Below are 26,987 nucleotides of genomic sequence, written 5' to 3'. Positions count from 1 at the left end.
TGTCTCCTTTTCCTGAGAGGTAAGTGTCAGAGCCATCAAACAGGTTAAACTTCCCAGTCTGCTTGCAAATACAGTCGTGTTCCTAAAGAGATGGGACGGGTTTAACTCACCGGAGGAAAGGGACAGTGTCATTGAGTCCTGGGGAGTACAGGGCTTGGAGGGGCTGCACTAGGCCTGATGCGTTTACCTTCAGAGAGACTGATAGTTCTTTAGCTATTATTACAGATTTAAATGTAAAGTTCTTCTCTGCCATTCTCTGCTTCTTGAGGCCTCGATCACACCGTGTCTTCAACACAAGCCTTACAGAGGGCCACCATCCGTGTGCTGTCGGTACCTGTGCTGAACGAGGTTTAGGAATGGAGGGATACAGGGATGTGGAATAGAAATGTGCATTCCTCTAGGAAGAAAAGTCTTATTATTGTAAAGCTGTTTTAAGTGCAAGACTTAGTTGTACCATCTAGAGGGGACTTGAATCAGGCTGCAGTGCAGTTCTTGGACATGTTAATTAGAGCGATTCCACAAAAAAGGACATGAAGATGTATGTAGGAGCCAGCAGAAGAGAAGAAAGTTAAATATACTATCCCTGTTTTCCTGCTGTTATTGGCATAGGGCTATCTGTTAGCATTCTCTGAGGAGTGAGTGGGTGCTTCCTGCCATATGTTACAAAACAGGGTTTCACAGAAGATGCCGAGCTGTTAGAGCGAGGGTAGAAGAGACAACTTTTCAATCTGTCTGTTCAATAACCTGCAGCTCTCCCACCATGGCAGGCAAAATGATAAACGCAGCTATTAGGTAAAGGCTCACCTGTATAATCAATTCCCCCAGGTTGTTGCTGCTAATAGCAGTAAAAACAACTTCTAAGCTATGAAAATAACCTGGTGGCATTTTTTTTTCCTTCCATGGCTGTGCTATTAGAAAACTGCTGTGATCCTGCTGTCAACAAATGCACTGATTTTTAACCTAGGCAAGACATATTCGGGCAATCGAGGTACTTCTCTCTGTAAGTTGTCGTCTTCTCTGTAAGTTCTTCCACAACAACTTTTGAACCTCTTGACCAGTTTCTACCAGATGTTATCAGAAAGGCAGGAGCATTGAAGATGCACAGTTCCAGCACCTTTTTGTGAAAATGGTAAATGGTAAGAAAGACCTGAATTAATCCTCCACTGAAAGAAAGGGTGAAGGGCTCAACCATGTTATTAGACAGCAGAGAAGCTGCCAGAAAACAGCCTCAGGTTGTTTAAATGCTGCTGCCCACGGAATGGATGTGTGTATCCAGAGCACTCTGTAAAATATACTCGGTAGCAGCACTGAATCATAGAATCATAAAATCATAGAATGGTTAGAGTTGGAAGGGACCTTAAAGATCATTGAGTTCCAACCCCCCTGCCCTGGGCAGGGACACCTCCCACCAGAGCAGGTTGCTCCAAGCCCCATCCAGCCTGGCCTTGAACCCCTCCAGGGATGGGGCAGCCACAACTTCCCTGGGCAACCTGTTCCAGTGCCTCACCACCCTCACAGTAAGGAATTTCCTCCTAATATCTAATCTGAATCTCCCCTCTTCCAATTTAAAAACATTATCCCTTGTCCTGTCACTACAATTCCTGACAAAGAGTCCCTCTCCGGCTCTCCTGTAGCTCCCTTCAGATATTGGAAGGCTGCTCTGAGGTCTCCCCGGAGCCTTCTCCTCTCCAGGCTGAACAACCCCAGCTCTCTCAGCCTGTCTTCATAGGGGAGGTGCTCCATCCCTCTGATCATCTTCGTGGCCCTCCGCTGGACCCGTTCCAACAGGTCCATGTCCTTCCTGTGTTGAGGACTCCAAAGCTGGACACAGTGCTCCAGGTGGGGTCTCATGAGCGCAGAGTAGACGGGTGTAACCACATTGAAGTGTGGTTATTTGTTGGGTAGAGCGTAGAGACAAATACCATATCAAACACAAGAGGAAAGTTCAGTAGATTTATAATTATTGGTAACATGGTCCTGTGCGTCATAACGAAAATTGGTGGGCTTTTCGTGATAATTGAAGTTCATTATTTACTTGATAATTTTATTTCTTTATATTGCAATGTATTCCTCTGAGCTCTCACAAAGTTTATAGATAGCATACCAGGGACTGCAGTAGGCTGGGAGACACAAACAAGACCACTTCCCTCTTGAATTGTAGTTGCCTTTATAAATGAGAATTTCTCCTCTAAATACCTCCCCTTTACATTCAGGCTGCACTCTGCAGAAACCTAAGAAATGCAGAGGCATTAACATCAAGCCCAGGAGACTGAAAAGTGTGAAATCCTGCAAACTAAAAGCATGGGAAGATGTAGTTCTGTCAGAACTAATAACAGCAGCAACAACTCGCAGCCTCGGCGCTATCAGGGTCATGTTGTATTAAGTCCTTCATAATTATTAAGTGCTGAGATACAACCTCAGATGAAAAGCACGAAGGGTCAAGTCATATGAAAAATACTGAGTAGCTGCCTATAGGTACCTCACAGCTATGACAAGAATAATTATTCATATAAAACCAGACCTCAGAGGGTTCATCGAGGCCTCTCTGCATCAGACATGGGCAACCAGTTCCAGAAAGACACGTGCTTCTATTTTATAGGAGACTTTGCCACGGGAGGATGAAGAAAGATAAACCAGTTGCCTGTGGTTATACAGGAAAGCGAAGATAGACGGGGAAATAGATCTCAGGTTCTAGTCATATCCTTTATTCACCAGAACACCAATACTCTTCCAAAACATGGAAACAGAAAAACAATTATCTTAGTTAGTACTGTGTGTCTCTGCCGATGCCCTCAATATTTAATATACAATCAAATATTAATGTTTGACCTGATTATACTTGAGCTTTTTTCTTTTTTTTTTTTTAGAGAGTCACAATAAAACAGGTTGTTTGAAGAAGAAAATGAGAAACTGTTAAAAAGATGAATATAAAAATTAGATATAAATTTCAAGGGTAAATCTAAACGCCGCAGTGGAGCTGTTATGGGAGCTCATATGCCTCCTGTAATGTGTATTTATAATAGGCTCCTCGCACAGTGTGCTGCGCTGGCACTGCTGGAGTTATGGGTCTGTCAGCGTTTCCACTCTTAAGTGCTATCATTCAGGGTGCTGCAACTCAGCCATCAAATTCCTCTCATCGCCAAAATGTGATGTGTGGACTTTTCCATAAGGTTCCCAGATGGAAAACTTTTATAAATAAGAGTGAAGCCACCAGGATTCTACGGACGTGAAACGGTGCACTACGGAGTGTAGTGAAAATCGAGAGAAACGGCTTGTTATATGGTAATGACAGTTGCTGAAACAACTTACGTACATTAGTAGTTAAGTATATGCTTAAAGTGAGAGATAAAAAGTCTATTTTTACATCACCACAACTAAACATTTAGTCCCTGTGTGTACCTTGATCTGGTGAGAATACAGGTTACACGTACATCCCCCTGTTCTGAATTACTTTCCTTTCATCAGCTGTTCCTACAACAGCAAGACATTTGCTGCTAATCTAGCGGTAGCTTGATATTCTGCTTTTAATACGGCACACATTCAAATTCTCTGCCGCTGTAAGTAGTTCCATTATAGTTCCCTTGACTTTAATAACACTTACATCAGTTTACGCCAGCTGAGGATGTGTCTCGTAGGCTTTCGTATCTTAAGTTTGATCACATTTACTCTGCCACGGAGACGCTAACCTGGAAATGTGTATATCGGGGAGATTTTGAGCATAATTTTCCTCGCCGAGCAGAAATCCTCCAGGGGTTAACTTGTCAGAGCAATGCAATATAAAATAATCTGTAGGATATGTTGGACTCCCAGGCTGTCCTGTGTCAGTCTCTGTGCCAGGTACCGAGGATGGGGGGTACTGGTTTTGCTAAAGCTCTTAGTTAGGTTTGAGAAGGTCTTGTTATCTGCTCGTGGGAAACAACCCTTACACGGGTGCAGTGAGCTCTACAAATTGGAAGAGCTTGGCCGGAACACAACTGATGTGATGGAAGCGTTTGCAGAGAGCAGCTCCGACCACTGCTGTAGCCTGGGAAAGACACACGGAATAGGAGGAACGCTGTGTTGGGAGTCGGGTGTTGGGAACGGCTGTTGCCAACGCAGCAGATAGCGCACAGCACCACTGGCAGCGCCCTTCCAGCAGCATCCTCCTGTCTCCAGACCAGCGTGTCCCCCTCAGAGCAGGATGACCAAGGGTCTATGTTCCTCCCAAACCCCGGATTAGCACAGTTACACCAGGTGAGCTTCTGTAGCCAGCAACATGGCAAAGCTTTAGTCTGTAGGGTGAAGATCAAGCATCTCTACTGTTGGCTGGAAGGTAGTCACTAGTGCAGAGGTGGAATTGAAGCTTTAAGGCCATTGGTACCTTTTTCTCTGTGGTAACTCGGTGAGGGTGACAGAGCACTGGAACAGGCTGCCCAGGGAGGTTGTGGAGTCCCCTTCTTTGGAGATTTTCAAGACCCGCCTGGATGCAGTGCTGAGTAACATGCTCTGACATGCTCTGGGCAATCCTGCTTCGGCACGGGAGTTGGACTAGATGATCTTTATGGTCCCTTCCAACTCTAAAAATTCAGTGAAATGCAGTGAAACATCTTAACAAAGGTTCAGGCATCGCACTCCAAATTCCATACTCCCTCTGGCTTAGTTCTCAGGATTCAGGATAATTCTAGGGGTCTGCATATTTTGTATCATCTCATTCATACTTTGCAAACGGAGGATTTGTGGCCCTTTTGGTCTGCTCCATGGAGTAGATGAGCAGCAGAAGGTCCTTGGCTGGTCCCTTCTCTGGTTGGAGGAGAGGGAGAGTGTGCATCTCCCAGGGCGTACACAGCAGTATCAGAAGGAGCTGTCAGTCACGGTAAATTGTGCAGATCTTCATAACATCATCTTCCTTCAACAGTCTTATGTGCTTTGATGTGTGGGGAAATAATTAATACTTTAAATGTCAGCGCTGTTCTCATTGGGTCTCTGAGTGAGTCCCCGTTGAGATGAACGGGACTGAGCTGTTGTTTCAGGTTTTGCAAATGCAGACAGATGTCATGGCATCAATTGCTCATGTGTGAGAATTTTTCTCCTATTCCAGTGAGTCATAATAGCTGGAGACTTGTATTTCAAATGAAAGCATGGATTTTGGAGGGTGAGGAACAATACAAAAGAGGAAGCGCTGGCGGTGCCATGCTCTGTTTGAGCCTCGTCATAAATGAAGTCTGGCAGATTGCGGGGCATTTAGACCTCTCCCTGCTGCTGACTGTAACAATTCAGTTGTTAAGTGTTATGCTAGAGTGAGGTTTAGAGACTAACCAACAATTTAGTTTATTCACTAGGTGGTTGCTCTTTTTTTGCATACGTTACATCACGTCATGTACAATTTTTTAAACTATGCTCTGGCACAAGAGACCCCTTGTGCCCGAGACACTGGATTGAGAGTTGCCAAAGGGATTTTGCTGTACCTGAATCGGTTTTCTTGGGGGTTTCAGATATCTGATTTGTAGGAAATAATGAGCCGCCTGCTTCTGTGTCAGACCCCTTTATGGTCTCTGAATCCATGAACCCAAAAGCATTTGGACATAATTTTGGCATATTTCTATGTAACACATAGATAAATCACCACTGATCCACTTTCGTGGTGGAAGTGGTACTTGGGGAAGCTGTTTAAACTTGCTGGTGGGTGCTCCATCTTGCCCTTCAGTTGAAAAGGTGCCAGTTACTTCTGCAAATGTTGGATGTTGATTTTTAACAGGATTTCATGACAGAGATACTTTTGTTTCATTAATGAGTAAAACTAGTAGTGGGCGATTCTGTTGCAAGCTGTACAGAAAACCTTTTGTGCTGAAAGACATAATATATACATTGATTCAAATTGGCTGAGTTATTCTTAGAACAATTCAACATTGTCGAGAAATGATTTGCTGCTGTTTATCTATCGGAATGAAAATGTCCATGTCAATCCATTGGAAAAATGTTTGTTGAATAATAGCCAATTTCTTCTTTCTGACGTAGCATTTTGTATATTCCCATTAGCTATTTTTAGTGAACTGTGTATACATATATGTTTAAATTCATATATATTTTACATTGTTTTTGTTTAGCTTAAGATATATAACTTAACTGATTAGACTTGCAATCAAGAAGAGAAATGGCACATAATGATGTATAGGCCCTTGAGAGAATTGACCTATAATTCTCAAGATTATTGGCAAAAAAACCCACCCCCAAAAATAAAACCCCTCTTCCCAAATGGGATGTAGATTCTGTGGCAGCTGAAATGTGTATTATTAAACTCCTTAAGCAAACCAGAATGGCTCCCAGTGGAGAGCAAAGACATTCTAAGTATAGCCAAGACTAAATTCTCAGGTCTGGGTTTTCTCTACTCAATTCCCCCTTGATTATCTCCTGTAATATTTAAACTTCATGCCATGCCATAATTATTTAATAAAAAGTAAATATAAAATGTATCTCAGTGGGGAATATGACCTTTTACCTTCATGTTGTTATACTGAAGGCAGACACAGATAAACAGGGAATCGGGATCAGTGTAATAGTCTGTCTTGAACAGTTTCATCCTTCCAGTGTCCGGGATGGTTGTCCTGTAAGCGCTGAGTGTGCTTTGGAAGATTCAATAAGTGCCATCGGCGTCTCTTGGGATCAGGTGTTTTCAGCTGGGCTGATGGCAGCAGTTATTTACAAAAAAAATTATTTTTCAAAAGAACCCCAAATGGTCCAAGAGGATAGAAGCTGGCACCGAATGAGGGTACTGCTAAAGGACCTACATATGTTACTTATTAAATGCATCATGGAATTCTTAGCAAGATTCTCAGCACGTGATTGCATGAATGTGTTGTTTGAGTTAGTTATATCATAACGCATTCTGAAATATAAGGAAATTAAAAAAACCCTACCTGTAACTGTTAGTAAACACCAGTGATCCTAATGCATTAGAGGCAGTAAAGGCTACGGGCAGCAGGATGCTAAAGAACTGACTTTTGGTTTCTGTTTTAATTTGAATTAGAGTTCCATTTTGAATAATCAGAAATCAGAGTATTATTGCAACAATTTGATAGTAGAGAGTATTAAGTGTCTGAAGTTCTATGAAATCGTCGGCGCTGCCAGGAGGGCTCTGCCAGCTATTGCTGATGGAGGATCTGGGTCAGAATTTCTCGGTTTATCCACTAGAGAGTAAGATCATTACAGGGAAGTGGCTGCGTGTGCATAATGGCCATACACAACTGAGGAAGTTACTGTGGCTAATGAATAGCTGTGCCCCAGTTTGTGATGGCAGAATGTTGTGGGGGGGGCTCTGTGTGTGTGTGTGTGTGTGTGTGTGTGTGTGTGTTATGTGTTTCTTAGATGAGCAAATTTGGTACTCTTGATTTCTGATTGTGTAATGAACAGATGCACAGAATTCTTTCAAGGCTTGGCTGTAAGCACAAAGATTTCACCAATCCTTTATTTGAGAGATTACAGACCAAGGGATTGGCCAGGAGCACCACGCAGGTCATTGTACAGGTCACGGCAGAAACATCTGTACAATTAGATGGGTGGAGTTGGGGTACCAGGAGTCAGTGTAACACGGGCCAACGCTAACAGCTTGTGCGTCACAGCTTTCTTAGCGCTGGAAGAAGTGTTCTCTTTCAAAGAGGTGAGGGATCCTCACACAGAAGTTCTTGTAAAGCTCAGCTTCTTATTCAGCCTCTTATGGCCTGAGCAGTAGCAATGGGCACCTTCTAGGAACCCAGCAGAAGCAGTGAAATCCATCTTTCGTAGGTAATGGAACTTAGAGTCATACAAAGATAGATAGAGATATGTACTCATATAATATGGTGCTTTTTTTTTCTGTTTTCCTTTCAGCTTTAAATGAACCTACCATAGATTACGGCTTCCAAAGACTGCAAAAGGTCATCCCAAGACACCCTGGTGACCCCGAAAGACTAGCTAAGGTAAAATAGTTTTAATCATTTCACTGAGCCCACTAAGTCTGCTCTTTCACTTTTAACTCATAAAAGAGACAAAATTGTATCTTAAATAACAATTACATCTGAACATAAGTTCACCAGTTAGTTGTAGGTCCAAACAAGAATGTGAGTAGAACCCACACCTACCGGTAATTTTTATTTGTCAGAGCTCAAACACTGCGAACTTCTTTTGTGCTAAAATGAGAGACCAATGGAGGTACCTTCCCAGCTCATATTCATGGTCCTGTGCATTTATCCATCTTGGCAAATCTCTGGACCTAAATGATACATGCTAGACATAGCGGATTTGTTGCAGAGGTCTAACCTTAAGGGGAACCTTTTTGCAAAAAGCTCTTAAAGTTCAACTTTTTCTGTAGCAACAACAGACAAGCAGTCTGCATGTGCTGAAACAACTTCGGATTTTATGTATCTGCACACTGTGTTGATGCAGCACCCAGCACGATGAGAGTGGCATTAATGACTATATTCCTAGATTTTAGTACATATTATCATCTTTGCATGATGAAAGACTATCGTATTCAGAGAGTATAACTAATTTTTTTCCCACAACCACAGGTAACATAAGATAGATAAAGTGTTGTATTTTTTTGGTGACCATTATTGAGGGGAAAAAAAAAAAAAAAAAAGGATGTGGAGGTTAATCAGATTTGTATGTGTCTGTGCAACAGGATATATTGGAATTGAGTATGGAAGGGAGTTGCCGTTGGAGTTGGGTGTTTGAAAACTCTCTCCCCGCGTGGGGCCGGGGAGGATCCGGCCGGTTCAGGACTCTGGAGAGCTCCGGGGGCTCGGGGCGCCGCTGGCGCTGCCATCACACCCCGCCCAGAGCCGCCACAGCCGGCGGGGCTTGGGGTGTCCAGTCTGAGACACTGTGAGGCGTTCAGCTTTTGAGATAAGTGGCCAATAACAGTTCTTTGAAGGGACCCAGTTTTCACAATGACCACGCACAAACACCAGTCAGTTCAGAAAAGACTAGCCCGTGGTTTTATTTGCATTGAAATCCTTTTTTAAAAAAAATATCTCAATTTTATGCATCTGCTCATCCTCCAGGAAATGCTCTTGAAACGAGCTGCTGACCTGGTTGAAGCACTGTACGGGACGCCACATAACAACCAGGTCAGAACAACTCTCGATGGGGCAGTGGGATACATTCGGGTTTAGTAATAAACACTAGAACGTGCCTCCGAGCACGGTTCTGAACTTGCCTCTCTCATCCTGCAGGACATCATTCTGAAACGAGCCGCAGACATCGCAGAAGCTCTCTACAGCGTACCCCGGAACCCGGCACAGATCCCTGCCCTGTCCAGCTCCCCTGCTCACAGCAGTATGATGGGAATCAACTCCTACGGCAGCCAGTTAGGAGTCAGCATTTCAGAGTCGACACAGGGCAACAACCAAGGTAAGTGCTGCAAGTACAACAGCGTTAATTTAAACAACAAAAGAATGAATCACAAGTGCTTCGTTAGTAGTTTCTCAACTTTTCTACCTGCTCAGGTTATGAACAGAAACTGTCACCATTAGAAAGGGACATGTGCTGCCAATAGGGATGATTCTATGTCTCACCAGGTTCCAGTCACCAGATTAGCTGTGGCTGAAATATTGTTAATACTTTGAGTATTTTTTGATACCAACTTAGCCCTGAACTCTCTCCTGCTCCCCTCAGTATCTTTTTTTTTGTTCTATCTCTATTTTCATAAGAGACAAGGACAGCAACTGAAAAAGGTTGGGGAATTTTCTTATTTTTTAAGGCTTCTTTGTCAGTGTTAAATTTACCAACTTGGATATATTGGATGTGTTACATTTATTCCATTTATCGTTAGGAAAATGTGTCATAAAATGACATATTAACAGTAATACATCATGGGAGCAATAGAAACTTTGGGCATTTTCGATCTCTTGAAGATTTTGATTTTTAGCACTTGTTCCCAGTGACGTAGAGTGTGTGGTTGGCTCCACAAAGAGCTGTTTAACACCCTAACACAGTAAAACCATGTCATATGAAGTTACTATTACCATGTGCCATATCAAAAGTCATCATGTAGCTAATTTTGCTAGTTTTTTTTTAAACTAGCCCTGAATTAGCACTTCATAATATAAATGGGCAGAAATAACCTGACTTGATATCTAAGTGGTGACCACTTTTCAAGTAGCTTTTGGATCACGTCTTTCTGATGAAAGCTTTTCCATGGAAAAAACCTTTTGCAGCTGTAATAATAACCTTGTATTTTAATGCTGATGCCATAGTGTTCTTAAGTCTCTTTTTTGGAGAAAAAAGAAGCTAAATTTTAGTTCTCAAAAGTTCTCTTTAGTTCTCTTTTTAAGACAAAAAATGGTTTTTACTTGTCCAGTTTATTCTTTCCCCCAAGTAGTGTGTCTTCAAAGTCAAGCTGCAAACTATATCTGGGTTATCGTTTCCCCTTAGTAATGCACTTGTTTTATTTGTAATTCATCAATAATTTGAAAAGTATAACCTCCTCCCTAAAACTGTAAAAAATCCCTCACACATCATAAATCCTACCTCAGACAAAGATGAGCACACACTTTTTTTCCAGGTCTTAGAACAAACTTCAACTTTTAATAAAACAGACATCAGTTCACTTCACAAAGTTAGTTTCTCACATTGTTTTAAAACTTAATATTGGTAACTTGAAAATATGTGCATAAACCCCATTGAATTTAATGGTACTTCCTTAAATGTTTTAATTAATCTTGTTTTAAATAATTAATTCATTCAAGCAGGGAATATACAGGAGAGAGTTTTAAGCCAAATCCACTGACATGCTTTGCAATGTGTTTTTCAGGTTACATTCGCAACACCAGCAGCATCTCACCCCGCGGTTACTCCTCCAGCTCCACCCCTCAACAGTCCAATTACAGCACCTCCAGCAACAGCATGAACGGCTACAGCAACGTCCCCATGTCCAACCTGGGCGTTCCCGGCTCCCCCGGCTTCATTAACGGCTCTCCCACAGGATCCCCCTACGGATGTACGTGCTTTGCTGCTTTTACATTTGATTCTTGCTCCCGTTTAATTTCATTTACCACAAGAAGTGATGTTCTTCAAGAGAAGTGCTCAAGATTTAGTGAAGATTTTTGTAAAAGGTTCTGATTTGTTTTCTGGTATTTTTTAGTATGAACTAGAAAATGTTCCCATTCTTCAAGAAGAATCTTTCAAGAAGAATAGAGGAATCTTACTTGTTTTTTCCTTTATTTTTTATCCTTAGAGAGATTCCTAAGTGGCAAAGGCCACCGTGAGAAATGAGGTACAATGTGCAACTTCAGAGATTAACAAGTAGCCATTACTTTGAGCACAGGGACTACTCCAAATCCTATGTAAAAGCCACTCTAAAATACTTTTAATGTGTATGAACAGCATTAACAGTAACTGAGAGCTGAATTGTGGATCAATTTCCTTTGAAACTATATTCCCTTGATAACAGAAATATAACAGTAATGGAATTAACTTCTGGAAGTTAGTATTACTGTTTCTAGTTACCACTTCTACCGTGAGCGAGTCACTCTTCCTCTCATGCCTGGATTTCCCTCTGGCAAGAGTGTGTGTAACGTTATCTGTAAGAGGATGAAAAGTTTAACAGCTATTTACTTACTGACTTATTATTTAATGATTTACCTACGCTGTAGCTTATGGAGGGTAGAGCTCCCAATAATGTCAGGATTAGGCCTTTCCACCAAACACCTGGTATCCTGCAAAATAGTATTTTATTTTATTTACATTCATATCACCTGCACAAGGAATGCCCCCCTTTGCGGTGATGATGAAGGCTCCTTCCTGAGCTGGAAGCTGCTAAATAACGTCCTCACAGTCCGAGCTGTAATTTAAGGCAAAGGTGCAACTCAAAGGGTGTTCGGGTATTTTTTGATATTTCCCCTGTTCTGGAGCTTTGCCATTGACTTCAGTAAGGAAAGGACAGGGTCTGCAGCGTGTCGTCATTCTGATTTCAAACTAATGCTTCCATGAGACTTGGGGATTCACTTGAACCCACAGGAAATATGGTTATTTGTTCCTTGTTTTGCTGAGAAATAGCTGGTATTTTTTCTGGAAGGTAAGCAAACAGTTGCTTAACAAGTTATTGGACAGATAATGGGACCTTTTCTTGCAAGATACTTCTTTAAAAAGAAGCCAGTTTAGATTTAAATCTAAGCAACAGCTTAAAACATCCCCTCTCAACTCCAACCAAGGAAATCTTCATTTTTAAGAGGCTGGGGAGGGCACAGGAATTACCAACCCTCCCAATTTCCAAAGCCCAGGCTGTGAGTGGACAGGCCGTTAGTTCATCCTGACTCTCTCCTGCTGACTGACCATCTCTGATCCCTCACCCTTCATTTTAACAGGATTAAGCGCCCTCTTCTCTTAACTATTCAATGTAACTGCTGCTATACTTCAGACTGACTGCGAATGGCCAAGTCACTGTGAGATCTTCTCTAAGAAGTAGGAGGAGTAATCAGAAGTTAGACATTATAAAGTTTTACCAGACTTGTATAATGCATTTCTGATGAGAATTCCCTTTTTTCTTTTGCAGTAATGTCTTCAAGTCCAACAGTTGGCTCCTCCAGCACTTCTTCCATCCTTCCATTCTCCTCTTCCGTCTTTCCTGCTGTCAAACAGAAGAGTGCCTTTGCTCCTGTCATCAGACCCCAAGGGTCTCCCTCTCCCGCCTGCTCTAGTGGCAACGGCAATGGGTTCAGAGGTAAGAAATGCACAATTACTGTTCAGCCCGCACGGGTACAGCCCACGGTGTCAGTCTGGGGAAACACAGCAATCATCTGCACACTGTTACACTCCTATTACAGCCCTCGGTAGTGAAAATCTGACCCAATCCAAGTGGATTAAAGCAACGCTCCATGCTTCATCGATTTGGTTTTAAGGGGGGGACACACAGACACTCATTTATACCAAGAAGGATTTGACCCACACTGCATTTCAATACCAGCTCTTTTGTGAGGAATGACTTCTCCTTAGGCTTCGGGGACTTGTAAAACAAGCGTCTGCCCCGCAGAGTTAATGCACAGCTCGGTACGTAACGGCCAGGGCCTCCAAACCCGCTGCAAGGTTTAGGCTCATACCGGGAATTGAGCCCTATAGTACATTTACAGCCTTTTTAAAGGTGATCTGCAAAACAAATGTGAGTATTAAGATAAGAATGGAAACCTGTACTAAATTCTTTCTTTTAACAGGCTGTGGGGGGGCACGCGGCACATAAATATGCTCCAAGTCTCCATAAAAAAAGCCTTTATAGGGCCTGAGAAGTCATCTGGCTCCTTCAGACTTCACTAGAGATACCCCAGAAAACACAACTCTGGGAATTCAGCCATGCCAAGAGCCAGGGGTGATTCTAAAATGAGCCCTACAAACCGCACCTGTTGATTTGGGTGCATTATAAATCCTTAGTTGGGCCACAGGGACTTCCATAAACTGTGATTATTTTATATAATAAGGAAATTCTAAGTGTGTTGAACAAAAACAATTACATTTTTAAAAGCTAATTTATAGAATTCTGCTATATATCTGAAACAGCTTCTTCCCCTGCCCCAATTACATGAAACTTTGTGCTTCTCCGAGATCATCTTCTCCCCGTTAATGAAAGACATTGATCTGCCCACGTAAATGCACAGGAATCGTATTGACAGGGAATAGAATTTCTTTTCCATTCTGTTTAGAGGATGAAAAGAAGGATTTGAAGCAATTTTTTACACTATAGGTTTAGAAAGTTTTTTTGGCCCAACAGTTGTAGCTGTTTATGTAAATTGTTTAGAAATGGGTTTATCTTTGATAATGTTTTGTATGATCACGGTGTCTAAGGAGTCATCACTACTTTGGGGGGGGGGCTTTTTCATATCAGCCAATGAAAAGGTGTATTGATTTCACTGCAGTTTTATTAAAAAAATGAGAGGGTTTAGCTGTTTTAGGGAACTGTTCCAAGGTAACATAATTTTAAACTGATTTAGTTAAGCATTTAACTAGGGAGATCTAGTTCCCTTGTTTAGCTGAAGCCAGTTGGACAGTGCTACGATGGAAAGACAAGCCAGTGGTTTCAGAACAGATTAAACTTCCTGAAGTGCTTTGTTGAGACGGCCTAATTTTTAGGAAGTGACCTAAAGTACTGCTAAAGACAAATCAGTTCAGTGAGAAAATCACTCAGATTTTTTCTGGGAGACAGAAAAAGGACAGATTAGAAAACACTCAACTTTTTATTTAAGTTAATTCTTTTCCTTAACCTACCGCTTCTGCCCTGTCTGCTCGAGGCTCTGCTTAGCGAGAGCTTATCTCTTATCTCTTTTTTAACCCTTTTGCAAACAGGTAAAGTCCTAGAGACCATTTGGTGCCGTTTATGCTGCTTAGTCTTTCTTTACAACATATTTTATCCAGTCTAGAAATTAGTAATCAGTAAGAGATTGTAAAAACATAGACAGTACCCAGTGCGAGGGGACAACCCGCGACACCAGACGTGACTCACAGCAAAGGTACCTGTCGCTTCGCGGCGTTGAAACGTTGTCGTGCCAGGTCTTTGTAACTATTTCAGCCATAGATGCAAATTCTTCTTTCCATCTGAAATATTTAAATTGATGCAAGCTGGGGAGCACATGCTTTGGAAAGGATCCAGGTACACACACAGCCTGATATCCAAACTAACGTTCCCACAGTGTTGACAGACAGATGTGTCCAGAAAGTCAACAGGAGGGTCCCAAAGAGGCTTCTTGAATGGACTTACCATTGCTGCAGGAACGGGAGACTCTTCATCCCCTCAGCTGTGCCATCGCCCTGTGCTGTAAAACTAACAATAGATGTGCTGGTCATGTTAATTTATTTGTTTGTTTATTTATTTATCAAACTTAGGCATCAATAAATACTGATGGAGATACCTCAGGCAAGTGTTTTGGCATCACCTCTCCATTTCCCCACCCATAATATGGAGAAAATATCTCCTCAACGGGGATTTTTTGAAGTTTTAATGTAACGTTTACTATGTACTTTGGCTACAACTTTTGTTCAAAGGCAGAAGTGTCCCGGTGATACAGTCTCCATCCTACTTACTGCATCCTGTTGCAGTGAGAATATTCCAAATACCACCAGCACCTCAGGGCACGGCACTCTACTCACAAGCAGCAATGAAAATCTAGACTGTAGCTTCCACATGTGTTAACCACAGCAGCGTTTAAGCCTGGATAAAAACTAGTCTAAACTGAAGGACTTGTACAAGCTTCACCCTCAGCTCAGCATTACCATTATTCTGGGCACTTTATAGTATGGCTGGAAATTGTTTTCCGAAAATGTATTTAAGGAGGAAAGTCTTGGTGATGCTTAAAAGCTGCCAGAGAGAGTAGGACAGCTGGTAGAAAATATATTGTAACTCAAGAGCATTCACTAAGCATGGAGCTTGTGTACCTACTGGCGTTCAGCTTCGGGCTGCACAACACAGGCAAGGCGTGTGGGGTACCCTCAGATAACCCCCCCTGCCATGTGTTCTTGCTTTACCTCCTTCACCTGCATCTGCTCCACATTCCCACAGTGTAACGGGACATGGTAGGTAGAGAACAAGCAGCAATCCATACTGGACACCCCTCTATACACTTCTATACGCTCTCCAAATTGAGAGCAGGTGATCCTGATCAGAACAACTGTGTGCTCCGCTCATGTCATATGTCAAGGCAGTTTAAAAAAGGCACTGGGAAGATATAATGTGACGTGACGCACCACGGCATGATAAGTACACAAATGCCTCATCAACTCATCTCAGATGGAAGGCAGCTGATGGGAAAAGCAAGCAAATTGGAAACTGCTGGAACAGCATGGACTGCTGACTGCCCAGATTACCTTTGGCCAGCTCAGCACATCTCAACATAAAAATGCAAGCTCAGTTACAAGGAATAGCAGGCAAGCCCCAGAAGGTCAGATGTTCCATTAACCAGCAGGATCCCAGCCAATCCAAAAGGTATTGAAGTCTGATACCCTTAGGAACAGCCTCAATTTAGCAGAGGGGACATCTGCACCATTCCCTAAGGAAATGCAGGTATTTGAGTTGAAGACCCTAATTATTAATATCTTGTCTTGACAAAGTTACGGGTGTCAACAGCGCTGGGGATTCCGGTCCCTTCACACTAAGAGGCTGCGCAAACAGGTAATGAGGCAAAGTAGTTCCTCTGAGAAGTTTTAAAGGGTGGGATTGGGCTGGAATGAGGCTCACGCTTACAAAGCCGGGGCTCCTGATTGTTACCAGTCCTGGGCCTGACCGAAGCCTCGCTCCAGTCAACACTTAAGGCACAGCGTTGTAAAATAACTCTTAACAGATTCTAACCAGGTAAAAATAACTGGGCCATTTCCTCGCTAGGAATGCTCAGCGATAGACTGAGTGATTCAAGGATTCCAAAGGCTGCAAACCATATATACATGATGACAATATATATGAAAAATATGGATCTGTCAACTGATTAAATTTGATATATTGGAAGGATCAAGTACATTTTTCTCCCCAGTTTATTGGCAGAGATGTAAGCAGCACAGACTGCTTCGGAATAAAGAAAACGTTAAGAGATATTTAAAACTTCTCGCTAACACTTAACTAAGCAAAAATATCTCCTGTTACTATTAATTACTTATCTTTCATTTGATGGGATGTTAATTTTAGTAGCTCATCATATGTCACAGAGTTATTCAGGCTAGACAAGAGCTCCGTTTTTAATGGGAGAAAACAAAAATCTGCCTTTTGTAATGGAAGAAAACAGTCAAGGCTGTTGGGAGTCACACAAACCCGAGGGCGCTGGGTAAGAGGCAAGAGTGGCTTCTGCTTTGCAGGTGAAAACTTAACCGTTTTCTAGCATGATTGGAAAAATACAGAACTCCAGAAAGGCAACACATTCCTGTGCCCCTTAATAATTAAACTAATGCATATATGACTTTGCAAACACATATTTTGATTTTAAAGGTGTTCCTAATTAACTTGAACTAAATCAGAGTAATTGTTCCGGCAGCCCTTTGTGCACACACAGCTCATAGTGAGAGTATCGGCATCAGCGCAACTCAACAGACGAGGCCAAGTTAGAACTTCTCCATCTCTTAACTATCAAAAGTTTTGTCTAGATTTTTAAAAAAACATTACATAAACCAGGGTTTAACCTGCTTAGCATCTAAAAGAGACCAAACCACTGCTTATTTATAGATATCTCACCTGTCTGTGGTTAGACGATCCTGAATGGATGAATGAAATTCTTCCATCCAAATCCAGATGGATTTCTGCAAAAAAAGGTCTTCGTTTCCTGTGGAGGAAAAAAATAAAAGGAAATTCTTTAAGAAAAACTTGAAGCTTTTGGGCTACTTCCTAGTGTCTTAATTGGACCCCTCTTTCACAGGTTCTTCACAGAAGCTGTAATTTAATTCACTTGCTCACTTTCTAGTAGAAAGGATGATGGTGCCCTTCATCCAAGCCACTGATGTTTTCTGCTAAATGAGAGTCAGTGGTGGTTTCCTCTCAAAAGCCTTTCTTTTCTCTATCATTTTCAGTTGATTAGCTACATAATAATAAATGATGATAGATAATAAATGGGTGCGTTGTTTTCCAAATGCCTCTGTGGTCTTAATAGTGAAAGTAAAACTGCACATTTTCTAGCGGTAGCCATGAGGGGAGTCAGAGACCCCTTCACTGGGGTGAAGGCTGCAGGTGGAAGTGGCACCTTTTATTAGAGCAAATTACAGAGGATCCACCTCTGCCACCAAGGACCGGGTGGCTTGGGATGTGCAAACCCACCTTCATGTACAGGAGCGCTCACGCGCGGGGTTGTTTCTGGCGCTGCAGGGTGGGGATGTTCCTCTAAGCTGCTGGGAGTAGCACCCCCGGAGCATCTCCTTTGCCTCCTCGGGGAGGGGCAGAACCCTGGGATTGGAGTTTGCTGGAAACTTAGTGGTAAAAGAGGAAAAAATAAACGAGAGAGCAAGATGTTTTACATTATAACGATTGAAAATGCTCAGCCCCCATCTTCTCTAGAAAGCACAGTTTTTAAACCAGGCCATAACTGAGGCACCAAGAAAGCACCTGCAAAAGGAGACGGGATGTGCACACGCGTGTGTACGTGTGTGTGTTTATACAGCACTAAGCCCCTCGCCCGCTCTTACCAAACGGCTCTTTGAATTGCAGAGTTCTCCCCTACAAAGCGAGACAGTGTTTTCAGGGGCCACTTGTACACACCAGGCTTATGATCATTATTAATTACACCCATTAAAGGTGCCTATCACCATAGCATCTGGGTACTATCCATGTTTGATTATTTATTTATAAAAAAATTCTCCAACCTTGTGACAATTTTAATCAAGTGTTTCAGTTGATAATTGCAAGCTGTCAAGGTTAATACAATAAGGCTCATCTCTAATTCTTTTTCCATTTCCCTCCAAGAAAAAAAAAAAAAAAAAAAGACCCTCTGGGATAATGACTGTGGTTTCTATATTCCCAACTCATCAGGGAGTGTCCTGCATTGAACCACCTTTATTGAAAAGTTACATCGATTCAATATATAGTAATACAGGCAAAAATAATTACAGCTTTGCTAGCAGTGTAAGACCTTAATCCAAACCTCACAAACATTCAATAAAAAGCGATACAGGCTGGGAATAGGCTTTTGACAGTGCAGCCCCACAGGGGAGCGGAGGTGGGGTGGAAACGGGCAGATGAGGGTATGTAAAGAGAGAACAGCACAGAGCAAAGCCCTGCAGAGGAGCTGGAAAAGCAGGTGAGGCTGCAGCCCCTGTCCCTCGCCTGCTCGGTCTTTGTTGCAGAAGGAGGCGAAATTGTAACATCGGAGGAAATGCCAGTAAAGAGTTTGGCTCTGCTTGGCCTTTCTAGGTTATATTAGAGTTTTACCTGAATTTGTCCACTGGCAGATCCCATCCTAACACCTTCTGAGGGACATCTCTGCTCTGGAGCACTTACAGCCTGGAATGAGAGAACAGGCCTGGGCTGGGGGGAACAGTCAGAAGAGAACTGGGACTTGCTCAGGAGGAAAGGAGGCAAGAGAGGGATCCCCAGAACCCCAGGGGTAACAACATGCTCCTTGCTGTTGCCATCACTAGTTTGAGTCCAGGACGGCTGGATAACATAATATCTAATTACACAGTAAATGTGTAATTTAAGTCCCTTAAATTTAAGGAACTTTCCAAAATGCTGCACCTACAAATATTCTTCAAATATTCTTGAAGAGACGTGGCAGGAACTCGGGCTTGGCCTTTGCTTTGAGCCGCTGGAAGAAGTTCTCCTTGATTTAAAAAAAATGAAAAAAATGTTGATGACAATAGCATCATAAAAAAACATTTATGCCAATGTGGCCTATGCCCCTTGGGAACAGAGTTTAAACTACACTGGCCACAGACCCTCATGTCTCAAATTAAACCCTGCTGGGGTCCCAGGCTCTGTCCCCCTCTGCACAGCCTGCCCGCGGCTGGCTCTGGCTCTGCCGGGAGAGGACAGTCCCGCAGGCAGGGACAGGCCGGGCTCGTCCCCTTGATTTACTTCAGGCAAAACCCCCGCCCAGGTTCCCTGAGACAAACTGCTTAAATTCTTGGAGTGAACCTGGATGGTTTTGCCTGAAGCAGAGCAGGAGGCGCTTGCCCAGACCCTCCTTGGGAGCAGCTGAGGGCACACGCTCACTCACCTCTGCCACCAGCCCAGAGGAGGCTGGAGAAGGGCATCAGTCCAGGATTCCATCACCTTCTCTGCTCCAGAGGACACGCGGGCCGTACGCAGGGAGAAGGCGCTCCCGTGCCAGGCTGGGACACGGCCCTTGGGAGCGTTTGTTGGGTTTGGGGGTGAGGGGAAGGAAAGGAGCATCCTCCTTAGTGTCATCAGAAAATCTCTCCTCTTCTAATGCACCCCGCCCCCCGAAAACAGGCATACAACTATTTACCTACTTTAGTTCGGGTTATGTAAATTACCTGGGTGAAAAGCTGTTTGAAAAATAATAGCAATTTCCTAAGGAATTAAAAAAACGTAGATATTTAACTTAAGATTGTTTGGTTTCACTTTCTCTTTCAGCTATCTGCCAGAATTGGCAGGGACTTCTAGCCCCAGTCAGTTACAAAATATGAAAATATTTATTTTCCTATTGTATTAAATCATAGACCATATCCACAGTTGTTTAAAATCAACACAGCTCCAATAAAAGAGTCATGTTAGCTGTGGATCTTGCCCTAAGCATTTTTTTTAAACACTATGAACATAAGGGTGAAATTAATTCTCAGAGGACGGGGCTTTAAACACATGAATAATCCCACAAATTTCAGTGAACATAAATCTTTGCAGGATTAGGACCCTGCACTGCACCGAGGCCCCTTTGAAAATATGACTCACTCATTTGTTATATAAATACGTATAAACTTAACTTACCCCTCAAAACCTTTGGGAACGGCACCAGTTCCAGGCGGCTTCAAACGTTGCTGTTGTCAGTTATGAAGAATATCGCTGCAATTAAAGGCAGTGAGAGTGACTAATAAATAATTTACATAAGCCCAGTGTTCTGGGAATGTGCCAGGTGAGACTGCGGTGATTCAGACATACGGGGTAAACCAAGCGAGAAGGAGCGGCCGGTCCATTATTTCCACTGAAACTAAACGAGCAAACCCTGGTGCTGGTCGTTGTCCAGTGAGTCGGGGCTCGTAATTCTCTGGCAGGGCCCGCGAATTCCCTCCTTCCTGCACAGAAACGAGCGGGGAGCGGGAGACCCGGCTCGATTCTGGGTTTCAAGAAAGATTTTGAGTGTTCAACCTGAGAAAGCTGAATTTTTGGGACAGTTCTGAGCAATGTCCATCTCCAAGAACATCTCTCAGGAGACAAGCACCCAAAAATGGTTGGGCGTTTCTGAAAATTCCAATACTGAGACTTGAATGAATCCTCTACCCCCTTTACCCATTCAAGAACCACGAGGGGCCTTGGCTTTTGGTGAATTTACTGTGAAAAAGCCCATTGTCCATCGCCCGGGGCCACTGTCAGTCTCACCACCATAGCTCTCACTAAAGCATAAAAACATTAAAAGCAACCCAAGGTCTAGTTTAACCTGCAGATGCGGGGTTTGCTGCGATACGCGATGGTGCGCAGAATGGTAAAGGGCTCAAATAGATTTTGTTCCATAAAAATTTACCAGAATTTCATCTTTGTCAATTTTCTTTTTCAGCCATGACTGGTCTTGTCGTTCCCCCGATGTAAGGCAGAGGCAGCTTTGCTCCTTTCCTTCTTCCCTTTTTTCCTCTTTTTTTTTTTTTCATTTTTCTTTCACAGCACAAAACTACTTATTGTGATGGACCACTAAAAAGAAAAGAAAAAAATAGCACTACAAGCTCTTTTTTGGGGGAAAGCCAGGCCCAGGAAAAAAAAAAAAAAAAAAGGAACATTTTTTATGGATGGGACAAGATCGAAGTCTGCATCTTTTACCTGTTTGATATTTCTGACACAACCCCGGCAACTCCTAAAACCTTGGGAATGAAGAACCAGCCAAGAGCCAGCACCACCAACAGCTGGCAGAACGGAATCAGAAATGCAAAGTCTTTCTTGAAAGACACGAAACCTTCCTAAGATTTGTAAAATATTAAAAAGGAGAAAGAAATTGGCAAAATGATTCAAGCTTGATATTTTGGATACAATTTGTTTTACTTTGTAGGGGAAAAAAGTTGAAGTTTCTATTTTCTATCAGATATCGATTTAGTTTATGCAGAAAAAAAATTCAACAAAACAGGGTACCAGCATGAAAGAATTTCTAGGACAAACTGACATGAATGATGGAACTTTGGTGTATGTGTGTATTTGCTTATAGTTTAACCTCTTTAAAAAATGTAAGATGTTTTACAATTATTTAAATAAATAAACTTGTAACTTATTGTATGTAGAGGTAGAAATTAAACCCTTTTTTGGATTTTTTCCTCCAGTTGTACAATGAAGAAAAATGATGCAAAAATGTAGTGATAAGTTTGAGATATATTATTACTGCTGCAATTGCTCCTCACTTCTTCCCTCTTCCTGAACTCATGTGCAAGGATGTATAGGATTCCTTCGGAGTCACGGAACCATCAGAAACTTTTCCATATGCTGTGGTACACAGGTCACTAATTCATGTAGGAATTCTCATCCTCTTCATCTCCCCCCCCCTCCCTCTCCCCTCCCGCCGGTTTTTGTTTCAATTAAAATATTCAGGTACTAGGATTAACTGGTAAGTGTCAAAGACCCGACTGGCAAACGAGTGGCACTTAGGGATTTGAACAAATCAGATTTTTCGTGAGGTACTGATTTATTTTATAGATTCAATGTATGAATTAGGAGGGAAAGGGTTCTCTAACGTCTTGCTTTTCCATGTAGTTAGAACACCTTAAGTTCAGTTATACTTCATATTAAGGGTGCATTTATAAAGGGGAAATATGTATTTGAATAATTTATGCACTTTTATCCTGAGTCATTAAAAATGGTAAGTATTTTCCACTTATATATTGAAGTTCATAGAAGTAATCAATTGCTTTGAATTTTTCTGCATTTTAGCATTAAAAAGGTTTAGTTTGTTGCATCTCCTCTCCTGAAACAGGGAGGCGAGAACAAGTCTGATTAAAAAATCGCTAGTTATCTGACTAAACCAGAGACCACTCAAAAGAATTTGATTGTTGGAAAGCCATTTTTTAAGAAAAAAAAATAATCAGCTACTCTACTTAGACCCCACTAAAATACACACGATTCATAGCTGCACGAATAGTTGTTCCTATGATAATATCTTTATGTTAATAAATAAACCCTTAATATATGGCCCCCTGAAACTGCACTTGTCCCTTTGCCCGGTAGTTTTATCGATGGGTAAGTAAATAGTGTTCTTGGTGACCCTGTTATGGCAGAAGCTCTTCAGTGCTGGGCTCGGGACGGAGAACAACTGGGAGAGCTGGTTTGGCTGAGGGACCCCGGAGCTCGTTTGGAGCTCATTTGGGTTAGTGACAGCCTGGAAAGGCTCTGCCCGGAGCCGGGGTTCAGCTCCAGGCACGGTGAGGGGTGACCAGGAGGCTCGGTGGGGTGTGACCCCAGAGACCCTCACCCAGTGGCCCAGTTGCGGCACAGGACTGTGTTTTGCAAACACGTAAAATCCTGCCCTTCATTGCGCAGCGCAGGAGCTGCTGCCCGACACCGGCAGGAGAGCGCGTGCTCCAAGGAGCTCAGCTTCCATAGGGCAGCGCACAGTTCCGCTGGTGAGAGAAGCGTATTTAACCTACGTGAAGATGGAGGGGATGTGTTTCTTAGCCAGAACTCAGCAGAGCAGGGGAGCCAAAACAAACAAACTGGGCTCCCCCTGTTGTTAATACCCTTTTTGGGGAGCAGCTTTGCACCGCTCCCAACTCTGCTGTCAGTAGGGGCTTCATTAGGTGCCTTTTCAATGCTATTGAATTCATTTTTTCACAGGTGGAGGGGTTTGCTGTCTTCTAAAACTCATGGCCAAATTTAGCGTATCAGCAAAAATGGTGATAAGAAGCAACTTTAAAGAGAGATTTGGTGGGAATCATGTGTTTTTAAGAAGCATGAACATAGTTAGAGTCTTACAGTCAGGCTACTGAAAGTGTCTACGTTCCAGAAAAGATGAAATAAAATAACTCACCATTAATTACGGTTGCAAGTTCACTGACAGCGCAGGTTCTGTGCGTGCCCTTCGTGCCATCAAGGAAGTAGCCGTCCCTGGGGGCCAGCGAGGCAGCCAGCCTTAAAGCCGAGTGTTCTCTGAAACAGGGAAGGGTCAGAGGTGTGAGTGTGGAGCTGGAGCTGTGTCACACAACAGGGCACACTGTCCAACCCGACCCATGTTACATACTCAAAAAAGAGTATTTCTTTCATTGATAGGTACCGATAGCCCAGCAAGAGTGGGAGGTACCAATTCCTGTCTGGAATTGTGCACGCAGACAGGGAACAACACAGAATGAGGATTATTAGAGTTGGGATTAAAACTTCCATAAATTCCAGTGAATACTACATTGAGTCCTAGATTTTTAAAAAAAATTCTATATTATCTCCCTCTTCCCCCATTTTGAACAACTAAAAAAACCCCAAAGAGCTCCAAAGCCTAAGGATGGTGGATCCCCCTCTGCCCTTCTCTGTACAGGCTGCTTTTAAAATTCCTCTGCTTAGACTCAGAATTCCATGCCCAGCAAATATTCCAGATAGCTAGGAATTCCTAGACCATGTGTGGAGGAGCAGCAGCTTGCTACCTTAACTCCTCTCACTTTTTTTTTTTTTTAATAAATAAGATTTTCATTACAAATCTCAGTCAGAAAGGTTTCCAATTAAAAAAAAAAAAAAAGGAGACATTTAATGGAAAAAGCTGCTCTGTGAACGGTCCATCCGTCTTTTTTGTTATTGCCAAGTCAGCATAGGCGCCTAAAAACATCACTGAAGTCTTGGGAAGATTCAGGGAAACCAGTGACTGGCAAAAAAAAAGAAAAGGTTCTGAAATGCTCGACATTCCTCTCACTCCAGTTATTCCCATTAGCTCCCTCCAGTTGCTCCAGTGGCAGAGCCCAAACGAGAAAGGAAACCTCCCTAAAAACTTACTTCCCGTTCTTGGGGGAAGGGAAACAAAGGCACCTGCCTGGGTTGATGGAAACACCGAAAATTACGTTTTCTGGTTTGATTTGAGCCAAACAAACAAAAAAAAATTAAACATAGGAGTAATTTAGAACATGGATTTTGCTCGTGCAGGGAAATGAGCGTCCTCAAGCTGAGCGTAGAACTTACCGGTCGCTTTACAAAGAAAAATGTGTGTAAATAAATACAATCCGAAATCCTTGACCATGAAAGAAGGACTTTGGCAGTGGCAAAGCACCCGACAAAAAGGAAAAGTCATGTAAAAATGTATGTGTAAGGATTTTTTCAATGTAAGAAGCAAATCTGTCCTCTTTTAGTTATTGCTGTTTAATATTCCCCAACAGCTTTCCTTTTTGCCACTAGAAAGATGAGAGTGTTGCGATAGGTAACGGCAAATTTCCTCATAACTTTGAAAGAGTACGTTTGATTTCGTTCCTTCTCTCGGAATAGCATCCGACTCTCCCTCTTTCTTTGCACACTTCCAATATGCATGGTTTTTAAAGACCGTTTTTCTCCCTTCTGTAAATTAAGGCCTCATTTCTCCCTCCTGTATAGTTTTGGGGTTGCTTTGGGGTTGCCTGGTTGGTTTTTTTGGGTTTTTTTTGTTTTTGCTTTGTCAGTTCTCTCCGGTATGACGTTGCTATGCACAGAGCTTTTGTAAAGACAGCTTTTTTTTGTTTACTGTTTTTAATGGTCCTACTTATGGAAGAATATCTTGTTTGTAAAATGAATATGTCTACTTCAGTTTTAAACTTTAAATTATCCTAACGAAAAAATAAAATTTTTGTACTGTAAACAAGGGGGGCAACGATCTTAATTTCCAAGTATTCAATACGCTTTATTCTTTATCGTCCTTATGGGTCACTCAAGGGCCGGTTCCAGCAGTAACACGTGAAAAAAAGGACCCGTTCCTCACCAGGAGTAGGACACTCTGGTGCCAGAGCCCGGGCCAGGGATATGTAAGCCGGGGAATTTCTGTTCCCTCTGTAACAGCACTGATCAAAAAGGTAAATTAGCTTTATTTTACCAGAAAAAAATAAACCAGAGTTCTGAAAAGCGTCTTAGAAAACGGTAATTGACCATCTAAACCAGAAATATTCCATTTTCTTGTGTGAAAATCACTGGGAAGGTTCAAACAAATGAAAATTTTGATGATGAAAGCCACTTTTGCTGACTTTTGTGGACTAACAGACGACAGAATATGAGCCAGTGTTTAAACTACTGCCAGATGTCAGTGAAAGCATCTGAAAACATTAGGCGCTATCAACCAAAAACTGAGGAGAAACCCGGGGTTTGGGGTAATCTGCTTCAATTGCCCATTCAGGGATGACGCGCGAGTAGCAGATGACCACCCCCCCACCAGTGACACCCAGGCTGTCCACTGTCCTAGTGAAATACCCTTCGTCTCCCCGGAACAGAGGCCCATTCTACTTAAAATCTGATTCTGCTTTTTTTTTCTCCTTAAGAAATCCCAGCAGTGTGTTAAGTGACGATTCTAGCGATAAAAAAGTTACTTTGAAAGAGATTCTTAGTCTCTAGCAGCGCCCTGCTGTCACAGCCAGGCGAGGCAGCGTGGTACGCAGAGCAGAGCCTGGAGACCTGCCGTGTTCCACCGCTGCTTCGGGACCTCTCTAAGGACTCGAGGACGTACAACCCCAGCGTGTGCCCGCGGTACCTTATCGCTCTCCTCCCTCAGAGCAAATTCCAAACCAAATGCTGAGTGAGGGAAGGAGAAGCGTGAAGTACCCCAGGAACAGAGTTTCAGAAAACCCTTTCCCTTCTAAATTCAAAAAAGCAGACGCATATCTCCCCCCTCCGGCCCCGGGTACCTCAGATGGCATCCTCAAAAACTATCTGTACCGAACGGAAATCACTACTAAAACCCCAAAAAAACCCTCTAGGATGGGTTGCACTGTCGCACCGAACCCATTTTATTACCAGTCTTGCCCAATTCTTAAAAGCCAGCGTAGAAAGATTTTTCTTGGCCCATGTTAAGACCGATAAAGGCCAGAAATCTGCAATGTTCTTAAATCCTTAATTCACCAAGTTTTACACAAAGCTCAAACGTTTCATCCTCCCTCTGGAAGGCTGCTGCCATGCTCTGGAGAGAGTTTAATGATGGAAAGCGGTCCTTTTCCGAAGGCCAGCCGGTAGCTTGTGCAGTATCACAAACACCAAAGGAACGTTTCTCCCAGCAGTGGCGCTAAAGGGACCCTCCCCTCTCGGCGGCCAGTGACAGCCCAGTTGGCCTTCGCCCAGGGAGCAGGCGGCTACAGTCGGGCACGGCCACGTGCCCTGGTGAGGAAAGGCCTCTAGAAAAGCAGATTCTCTCCCGCTCTCCTTTTTTCCCTTTTCGGTCTTTTTCTAGATGGCTGTTTTGCAAGAACTTGAATTTCACTTGACTAAATGGTGAAACAAAAGCCAC

The 26,987-nt window shown here is 42.7% G+C and overlaps 1 protein-coding gene across 9 annotated transcripts in view; it reads left to right on the top strand.

Moving 5' to 3' along the window:
• EBF2 (EBF transcription factor 2) overlaps positions 1 to 25,349 on the top strand; it is a 146,504-nt gene extending 121,155 nt beyond the window's left edge. For 5 of the 9 annotated variants that reach the window (XM_074164216.1, XM_074164217.1, XM_074164214.1 and 2 more), the window contains 6 exons: positions 7,843 to 7,931; positions 9,018 to 9,083; positions 9,189 to 9,366; positions 10,769 to 10,954; positions 12,509 to 12,676; positions 21,138 to 25,349. In XM_074164216.1, coding sequence (XP_074020317.1) covers positions 7,843 to 7,931; positions 9,018 to 9,083; positions 9,189 to 9,366; positions 10,769 to 10,954; positions 12,509 to 12,676; positions 21,138 to 21,169 — 719 coding nt within the window. In that variant the 3' untranslated portion in view covers positions 21,170 to 25,349. The remainder of the gene's footprint in view (positions 1 to 7,842; positions 7,932 to 9,017; positions 9,084 to 9,188; positions 9,367 to 10,768; positions 10,955 to 12,508; positions 12,677 to 21,137) is intronic. The other 4 variants (XM_074164218.1, XM_074164215.1, XM_074164221.1 and 1 more) reach the window with 2 other exon arrangements.
• The last annotated feature ends 1,638 nt before the right edge of the window (positions 25,350 to 26,987 follow it).

This window comes from Numenius arquata, chromosome 26, assembly GCF_964106895.1.
Source record: "Numenius arquata chromosome 26, bNumArq3.hap1.1, whole genome shotgun sequence".
NCBI lineage: Eukaryota > Metazoa > Chordata > Aves > Charadriiformes > Scolopacidae > Numenius > Numenius arquata.
Note: the sequence above shows the minus strand (reverse complement) of the source record. Positions and strands in the feature narration are given on the sequence as shown.